This window comes from Cariama cristata, unplaced genomic scaffold (genome assembly GCF_000690535.1).
Source record: "Cariama cristata isolate BGI_N322 unplaced genomic scaffold, ASM69053v1 scaffold6750, whole genome shotgun sequence".
In the NCBI taxonomy this organism is placed as follows: domain Eukaryota; kingdom Metazoa; phylum Chordata; class Aves; order Cariamiformes; family Cariamidae; genus Cariama; species Cariama cristata.
The window spans coordinates 4,603-14,557 of NW_009596291.1; the positions used below are offsets into that span (position 1 = coordinate 4,603).

The window sequence follows — 9,955 nt, forward strand, 5'->3', positions numbered from 1 at the left end:
CTTGTTGAGTTCTGATGTCATTTTTCTCTTAACTGCAGGTCACTTCATGGGCAACAACACAGTGATTGATGTTTTGAGGAGAGAAGGATACGAGGTAGAACACACTCCAGCTGGACAAGCCATCAACAAGTAATGCATGCTTTTATCTAGCTAAGCAGCCATTGGGTGGGTTTGTAAACAATCCTGAAGAGGTAGTGGCAGCTGCAACTATACCTAACAGTGAGCTGGGCTCCCTCTCTCTTCTCCAGCAGTTTGCTCTTCTCTTCCATGAGCCAGTTTGGAAACAGGATTTTATCTGGTTTGGGCTTGGGTTTTTTTGATGTTTTATTTGGGGGATATTTTGGTTGTTTGTGGGTTTTTTGTTTTGTTTTCTATTTTCCCCAGTAAGATTTTAACTTTTAAAGTAACAGCTGTAGAGTACGCATGCTTGGTTCATCAGATCTGGATGCTGTCTCTTACCACATAGGCTTCCAGGCTCCTCTTGGAAGTGTTTGACTGCCCTACTTTTTAAGACTCTTCCTTCTCTTACACTGTTATTTTTGATGCTTTCTGATTACTCTCTCTCAGCTTGGAATCATGACTGCCCAGAATCCACCCAGCCTTTTTGCAAGCTGTCCCCATGACTGATTGCTGTCATGTCTGCTGCTCTCTTCTGCTTTTTTAAGCCAAGGTACTTGCTGTTCTGGTTCATCTTGCAGTTGTCCTTCGGGATATACCTTTACTGCCTTTTTGTATTTCTCACTGAGTGCCTTTATCGATCTCCATGGTTTCTGTAACTACAGAATGCCAAATAATCTCCTCCTCCATGCTCTGCTGAGAATTACATGTGGTCTTAACTCACCTCTTCCTGGACTTCTTGCCACCAGCTTAGGATCTGCAATCCTTGTCTCCCCCTTCTCCAGACTCTTGCCAAACATGTGATTTTCTGTCTCTCAGATATCCTCAGTCTTCCTTATAGTCACTGCTAAAAGACCACAGTGGAAAAAAGGTTTCATCCCAATTATGGCACTGTTTTCCTTTTTATCCTCTGTGCCAGGCACGCTATCCCTCACTGCTTGCATCCCTGTTCCACCTCCACATTTCTAATATGGGACTCTTAGGCAGGATGATCACTTTTTGTGCAGTGCGGAGTGTTGGTCTGTGGCAGGGGCTCCACAGATGTGGTGCAAAATAATAACAGATGTTTTTCTCATAATCTAGTTGCTTCACCTGTCTTTTTGCACCACTTTTGCTGCCTTTTTCAGATTGTGGTATTCAGACTCTGGCAGGTCATGTTTTTGGTATGATTCTTGACATGGATATACATCATTAACTCTATGTGTATGGAAACAAACTGAGCCAGGACTCATCGCCATGAGTATAGGAATGCAGCCCCTAACCCTGTTGCCACCAGTGGGCAGGTAGTCTGACATGGAGAAGCCCCCTCTGCTTAAGCACAAGGCTTAATGATCCTGTAACACTTTAGTCATGCTAGACAATCCAGTGTATCCATGTTTATGGGGGCAGTCAAAAACCTGCCTGCACTTATATTTTTGTGTTGGTTTTTTTTTTTTTCCCCCAGAACATTCTTAGTTTAAGTACTCCTAAAAACAGCCATAGCAGCTTCTTAAAGCTTAAAAAAAGAGAGCTTAATATGTACTTGAGAATAAACAAAATCTGATACTGCTCTGTAAAGCTGTAGCTGTAAGGAAATCAAGGGCAGGCAACTGTGGAAGGGAGGGCTAGATCTTCAACCATCAGGAAGGTAGGTATCAATGATACTCAGGGTAGCTGGGCACCCAGTTCTCTGACCACATCATAGGAGTTCGTTGTCCAGCCAGTGGCTCTTCCGCCTTTGAGCGGTTTCACATTGGTTGCATCTCAAAACTTTCATTAGGACTACTGGACGGAACATCTTTCCTGGACTCTTGATTTTAAAGCTGAGTGAAGAAGCTAAAGAAGATGGTACTTTAGTGTTGTCTTTGAGAAAAAGTGTTAACGTTTCCAGATTACTTTGAAACAGATTTGAAAATATGAAACAAGTTTTAGAAAAAATGTGAGTTTTTTCTGAGGAGAAGAGCATTTGAGGTGAGGGAAAGACCTGTGGCAAGAGTATGTCAGAGTCCTGGAGGTTGGATGGAGAGTTTCACTAGATTGTTGCTATTCTGGGCTTGTTCTAGGAGCAGATACCAGGGCAGTCTGTGTCAATAAACCCAGACAGCTCATGTAAACGTGGAACCATATCTAGCTACTGTCTTAGATAGCAGTGCTGCACACAGTCTAGTCAGTACCCGTGGACAATTTCACAGGACAAAATTGAGAGAAGAAAAAAATGGTAAGTGGTTGAACTGAGACAGACCATTCAAGTGGCTGTTCTACTGTTGGATACAGTAGGGGATATTAGTTGAGCAGTCCTAAAACAAGAGGAGGAGCAAATCTTCACTGCATCCCTTCCCTGCAACATGACGTTGTGCAGTAGCAGCACAGTTTGCTGCTTCCTGTGCTCTGGCTAAACAGAGAGTCCCTTCGGAAGTATCTTGCAGATATCTGTGTTTAGGAACACAGAAAGACACAGGATCATTATGCATGTTTTCCTGTAACAGGCAAACTGCTGGGTGCAGTCACACGATTTCATCTGCAGACAGGGCTGCCTGAGGTGTGCTTACCATCTGTGGAGGGAAGGGGATGAATGCCCATAGTGAAGTGTGGAGGCAGGAGGTCTCCTTCTTCGTGGTGCTGCCAAAGCGAGGAAGGCAAAAGAGGTGCTACAACCATGCAGCAGTGCAAAGGACAGTTTATAAATAGTGCTACAAGTTCAATCAAGCTCCTACTGTCTTACTCTGGGCTTTAAGTGTTATTCCTGATTTTAGAATGCATGTATATATTTTAAAATATTCATCACATAATTGCAGACATAATTAAGGTGCTTCCTGACTCCTCCTGTAGCTGCTGTGCTGGGAGAGGGAACTGGGCTTGGGGAAGGACATGCTTTTGCATCTATATGCCTTTTCCTGTGGTTGCTTAGTCAGTCCCTGGAAGAATTGCCTGCAGGAAGTGTTGCAAAGGAGGTTTTGTATACAACTGTGTGTTGTTAATAGTGTTCTGAGGCTGCAGGTATCAGAATACGTGGCTGACCATGCAGGATGGAGGTCATCCTGGCTGTGCCTGTAGCAATGCTGAGCTCCAGCATGGTATGGCCAGGGAGGCTGCAGGCAGCAAGGCATTCTAATCTACGGGGTAGGGCTGGTGCCTTCACACTTGAGGAACAGACACAATCAAGAGAAATCAGGGAAAAGGGAACCATAAACAGAGGACCTTCAGAGGGATCAAATCAGGTCACTGGAGACAACTGGGGGGGGTCACTCTATAAGGTGAGTTAACAGTGGGTAATGTGAAGATATTGTGGAGGAGGGTCGTCACACTTCAGAGGTGATAAAGTGAGAGTGTGAAAATCACAAGGATTTTGAAAGAGAGAAATAGCCCAAGACCCATTCTGTGCCAGTCTCTGTCACATAAAGTTCACCACATGATCAGTATGTGATTTTCCTTGGAGGAAATAAGATCAAATTCTCTTCATTTTCACCTATTCTCTTACTTCCACAAGTCCACAACTTCATTTCTCCTTGTCCAGGATGGACCCTCTTTATTCTCCATCAAAGAGATGTGCCCACAGTGATGGGCTAGCTTGAAAACTGAAACCATGCTGAAACATGTCTCCTTCTAGACCTCCTTCTTTTGATGCCATTGCAAGGCAGAAAAGAAACACACCATAGTTCTGGGAAGGTTTCACTGATTGAAGCCAGGTTTCTGCACAGTGGTCTGTGGTCTTCTGTTACCTTTCTGAATTTCAGCCCAAGCCAGTCTCCAGTTTTGTCTTGTTACAGAAGGCTGCTGCATCTCTTCTCTTTATGAAGTAGCCATAAAGATCAGTCAGATAGTTGTGTTGTGCTCTGTGTATCCACAGAGTGGACTGAGTTTGTGAATTTGTCCAAGATGTTCATGAACAAGTAAAGAGGGGGAATCGCTTTGTTCCAAATGAGAAGTGTGGGCCAGCAAAGCCATGAGTGGATAGCAGACTGCCTCCCTTGGAGTACAGATGAGGAGATGTTGCTTGCTCTAAGTGTAATGAAACAGAGCTTGAGTAATCAGAGTGGAGCTGATTATTTGTTTCTTCAATATATAACCTTTGCACAAAGCTGAGTAAGCATAGCCTTTAGAGCTTTTTCTAGGGGCTCAACTGAGTGGTCCTTTGAGCTTCCAAGATTTGCCTTGTGAGAGAGTTTGTGCATGCACATAGTCTCACTGCGGTGTATCACTTACTGGAGCCGCTTTGAAATTCCAGGTAATGGTGCCAGCCTAATACAGGATCTGTGCAGCCAGAAAGCTGAAGGCCTGAGTCGCGCTTTCAATACTTCCTATAAATGTGCGCAAAGCTCACTTCTGCGTTGTGGGTGAGTTGTGATTGCTCAGCCTCCTCGCCTCTCTGTCGACCTCCATACCTGTTTGATACAACCCTTTAAAACAACCATTTCATGCTCCTTGGTGTGCTTATCTGAGTAGCAGGACAGCGTTATCTCATTTTGCAGATCAGCATGGAGACAGTAAATGGAGAAAGTAGAAGTCAATGCCACAATAGTGAGTTGAGCTCTGGTCTCTTATGTGTCGGACATGTTCCCTGACCTGATGTTTTATAAAGGCTATGCATTTACTGCTCTGTACCATCTGGCTTCATGAAAGAGAAAATGAAATGATGGTGAACTTGGCACTGCCACAGCTAGTCTACCTCCAGTTGATGCAGACTAGATGACCCAGAGGTTTGCTTAATGGTATATTGAGCCATTCCCTTCAAAGACAATAATTTGCAAGATCCATTTCTGCAGCCATGACCACAGTCTGTGGACTAGCTTATTACTTACCTTCTCCATCAGTGAGAGTTGTTGATCTAGGATTGGCTTCTTCAGCTAGCGTGCCTTGGTTGTCCTATCCCTGCCATTTCCCCCTGCCCCACAAGTTAGTTGGCTCTGGGCAGGAATTGGTGAAAGGAATAATCTGGTCTGTGTTCTGCAGTACGTCAGACTAGAGGAGTGTGGTTTGACCTCCTCTGATTTTGAGGGTGATTCTCTTTCTAGATACGCAAGCTTATTCCCAGGAGTTATTCCACTTTGAGGCAGATTGCATTCTTTCCTCAGTTCCAGATTACCTCTTTTCCAAAGCATTTTTCATTAAAGAGAAATATTTTGATCAGAATATTGACTTAAGGAAAAGGGGGCAGGAATTCAAGGCAGAGAAATAAGCATCCAGCCAGTATGTCAGGGCGAGACACCTGTTTTATATGTGCCTTGATGGTGTCTGTACCAGGATTCTGCTTCAAAGCCCTTTCAAATATTATCTGTGTTCCCTCCTTCTTCCAGCAGAAAACCCCCCCAAACCTTGTTAGCTTTTTCATCGTCATCACCGGCACACAGCCCTTATATTGCATCCCAGGAGCTCCCACTGCCGTTACATCCCCAGAAGGAGGACGAGGAAGAGCTCCTGACTCAGCTGCTGCTCCCTGACAGCATCGATGTGCTGGAGAAGGCCGACAGGAAGTACAAAAAGAAGAAGAAGAAGCAGCAGAAGAAGCAAAGACTGCGACAGTTTAATGACCTCTGGGTTCGCCTAGAAGAAAGGTAGCTGTCAGCTGGGGAGGGAGGAGGGTTTGTCATGCAAACTGGACTTCAACTTAGACTGATTAATCCAGTACGTCAAACTTCTGCAGTGCTTAGATACATGCTAAGGACAGGATTTGACCGTCTCCCTCACTGTGATTCTTCCTGAAACATTTACTCAAGGCTGTTTGTGCTTTTAGTGACAAAATAGCTTCTTCCACATGGTTAGCTTTGTGGAAAATTATGCATAATACAAGTGGAAGCCTTGTCTAGAACATTTTGCATTTGGGCTTGAGGGATTGTGAGCATATGGTAGTCCTCTTTATTACAGAAGGCTGGGTCCAGTGGTAGATGGTACAGATCAAAGCCTTGGACCTCTATCCAAGAGCTGCTGCATATGTGGAAACTGTCCTATCTGGTGTATGTTCTCCTTGCATTTGGACATTTATGCAGTATTTCCAGTCTCTGTATTCTTCCAGTCTTAAAAAGCATGTAAGCGCCATCACATTACTGGAGATCTGGAAAGGGAAATGACAACCTAATGGAAGATGGAGTTAATACAAAAAATGGAGTGTGTTGTGGGACAAAGGTTCACACATACCCTTTGGTTTTCATCTAGAAGAGCTTACTTACCTACAAGAACTACAGCAACCTGCAAAAAAAAGCTGTCTTCTCCGTCATTAGCTATACTTAGGCCTCTGGCTGAATGTGTATCTTAATGTTTTGCTCCTGTCAGATAACTCACAGACCTGAGTCTGCTCTTTTGTACTTTATGTCTTTGTATCTCTGCCATACTGAGGTTGAAAGTATTTTATTTTTGTGGTACTGTAAATAACCAGACACATCAGGATGATGGAGAAAAGCCTGCAGTTCTTGAAGTGAAGCCTCTACATTCTTTTTTTTTTTTCCTCTGAATAATATTTCTTCCTGCTCTCCAAGGTACTGAGTGTTTCAGGGTTCTCCTGTGCCTCTCCTATCATGTCCCTGGGTCCCAGCTGTAGCATTGCTTTCAGTAATACATTGCTTAGGCTGGCTGCAAGCTGGTGGAGCAGCTGTTGTTCTATTCCAAGCATTCAGCCATTGTCAGACTTTTTAGACCAGACTCCTTTTCCTCTTTTCTAGAGTATTTTTGTGCCCTCTCTGTGCTCCTCCTTTTAACCTAAGTGTGAGTAGTTTGTAGAGAAAGGGAGATAAATGCACATGGGAGGTTTGCATGCCCACTGGCAGACCTACACGCTGTCCTGGATTCACCACTACAACAAATCCTTATATTGATCACAGTTGATTTTGTCTTTTACTGTATCATTTACTTTCTATTAATGTAGCTGATACAAGCTGTTTGTGAATGGGGTTTTGGAGCTTCTATTTAGTTGAAATGCCAAGGAATGATTTGGAGCCTTTATGATCTCAAGCTCCCACCCTGCCTGCATACTGACATACTCAGTTTTTCACACACAGTTGTTCCCATGAAGCTGATGGAAGTCAGTGGGCACCCTGATGCGAGATACGCATGCACTTGCAGCATCAGTGCCTTCAGAAGAGGGAAGATGGGCAGATGTGCTACTGTGACTAAATTGGAGATACATTAGGGCTACATACTGGATTGCAAGTACTGCAAGGCAATAGTGAGGTAAAAGCAAGGCTCATAATGACAGCTTAGGAAACTACTGCATAGATATGGGAGCAGCAAATGCCTCCTTTCCTTTTCTTCTTTTGTGATGTTTCCTTTCTTCCCCTACTTAATTAAGTCGTCCTTTGTGCTAGAAACTTACCCAGGTGCTAGGTGACAAATTCGTTTTAGGGGTGAGTCCTTAGCAAAGCGCTTGAACGTCTGGAGATGGAGCTGTTGCATGACAGTACTGGGAACAAGTGATGCTAATTGCTGCCTGGGAGATTGCTGCACCCTTACTGCAGAGGGAAAGCCGGGAGTGCCAGAGAGGCAGCTGTCATTCACGCACAGCCCCCACCCGTGCTCTGGGTTTAGTCTTCGTGAAGCAGGGGCAATCGCCACCCTCCCTGCCCCGACACCCGTGCCTGCAAGCAGTCCCTGCCGCTGCGGGCTGCGTGGGCAGGCGTGGGCTGAGCTGACAGCCCCACCTGGTGGCACAGCCGCCGTGTGTCCCCACGGAAATCCAGCCCCTCTGGGCTCAAACGCGCAAGTGTGCAGAGCATGTCTCACTGGGAGTCTCAGCCCTTGCTTTAAGCATTCCCCGGGGTGCCCAGGCACAGGTAGAGCCGTCAGGTGTCTTATGCGTGGGCCATTCACAGCTTTCCTCCTGTGAGCCTGGAAATGTGAAAGGCACAGCTCAAGTGATTTAATACAGTCTTGTAATGGGATTGGCACAATTGCTTTCGTTCGTGCTCCTGTATGCATCAGCTGTCAGCTGTATTTCTTTCATGTGCTGCCAGCTGGCTTCTCTCCAGTTACTGTTCAAACCTTCTGTGGGGGCCTTTGGGTATGGAAGGGTAAGTGTTTTTTAAAATTATACTAATTGCCTTCAATTTCCCAAAGTGTTTTTCCTTAATGCAGCTGGCCAAAATAAGGCGAAAATGGTGCACAGCATCTGGGGAGTGGGTGCAGAAGAAATTTCTCTGCTTTTGTATTTGGCAGGTAGACTTGCTTTTAATTTTGTCTGAATTTGTCTTCTGGTTCCACACAGCACCATGAGGCCCTGGGGTGTATGTCAGCCTTACAGCTGTGGGGTCAAGCATAGCTTTCAATCCATTGCTGAAGAGAACAACACCTGTATAGTATCTGACCCTTCTGACTCTTGACCTGCCGTGGTGTGGGAGCTCCCCCTGTTCAGGAAAGTTGGTGTTAGCAGCCAGGAGTATACAAATTTCTCTCCTCCACCATGTGTTGCCATAATGGGAGTTCAGCATCATGTAGGCTTTGACTCAGTTCTTGTTCATCACCACCTCAGAGTCCTCACTACCACTGGGAGATACTCTGGGATGTGGTGATCTTTTCCTAGTGACTCTAGGATGCATTTCTGCAAGTGGGTCTTCCTTTCCTTAAAGCATATCATGTAAACCTTTTGTAATTCCTGACCTGTGGAAGGGAACATGCAGTATAGGAACAAGTTTGGTCCGCACTGAGATGCACATACAGAAGCATGGCTGGGGAAGATGGATTCAGCTGAAAGCAGGTGCCTCACTCCTTCTGTGCTCAGCAAGTGCCACTGCAGTGACACTCCTCTGCAACAAAGCTTGTCTTGTTTGTCTTACATATTTTCTGCTTAGTTGAAAGGCACTAGGAACATGGTCATTTTACCAACCTGACTGACTGTGTGGGAGCGTGGGCAGGCTGGTTGGGTAGACCTGAGTACAGGGCAGGTGTTTTGGTGCTGTCTCCACCCTCCTCAGTCTCTTACCTGTTCCCCCTCAAGACTGCTTCACAGTTCATCTGTGCAGCACCCTCGTCCATGTGGGCTCGTGTGGGAGCTCTGCACACCTGTGAGGAAGGGACGAGGCAGCACTTTGCCATTAGGAAACACTGTCCTTTGGGGAACATGAAACCAGTACAAGAAACCATTCCCAGGAACCCAGAAGACTGACAGTCAGGCACAGAGGCTGACCACCTCTTGCTCTGTGGGCACTGGGCAGTTCTGGGATGGGTCTGAACTGATGTTCTTCTCTTGCCTTGCAGTGCTACTGACCCTCCTCCTCGGATCCGCATCATTAACGGCTACATCACGGTCGAACCCCAGCCCCGGGGCCACGGACGCTCTAGTCACGCTCACGCAGACACCAGCAGCGCTCACCAGCTTTCCCATTCTCTCTTCCTCCTGCTACTGACTTTGACTTTGCATATGATAAAGCTGTATTGAAACACAGGGGGAGCCAAGCTGCAGGGCTCTTGCCTTAAAAAGCAAAAAAGAAACTTATGTGAAAAAAACAAAAATAGAAGACTGTGAGTGGGACACCTGTTCTTTGGAGTGTTCTTAAACTGTCTCCTTTTCCTGAATCTGGATCATTAACACTATTAACTGGTTTGACCTGCCCAATACAGGAGAAGATATTTTAATGAAAGTGTTATTTATCCTTCTCTTGCAGAAGAATGATTTCATGTTATCCCATAATGCTTTGGGGAGATTATAATGTTGCTATAACATAGCTGTTATTTAGTTGGGCTCATACAGCTAAACTACATTTTTTTCACCTTCAGTGCCTTGTAAGAAGATTTACACACCACTAACTTGTTTATTAGAACAGAATTATTTTGGTCATATGAGCACAGCTGGGAAAGAGAGGTTGGTATTTTATATCTCTGCTGGTAATGCTTTTAATTCTTGCTTGTTAGGGCTCCAGATTACATATAAAGATTC

General features: G+C 45.2%; 1 protein-coding gene across 1 annotated transcript; it reads left to right on the forward strand.

Annotated features, from left to right (window-relative positions):
• Positions 1-38: 38 nt before the first annotated feature.
• Positions 39-9,457, forward strand: LOC104165615 (metalloprotease TIKI1-like; the record flags this gene model as incomplete). Its single annotated transcript, XM_009705289.1, has 3 exons — positions 39-129; positions 5,391-5,648; positions 9,277-9,457. Coding segments are annotated over 3 exons (530 nt in total), but the record flags the coding sequence as incomplete, so codon positions are not given.
• Positions 9,458-9,955: the final 498 nt, after the last annotated feature.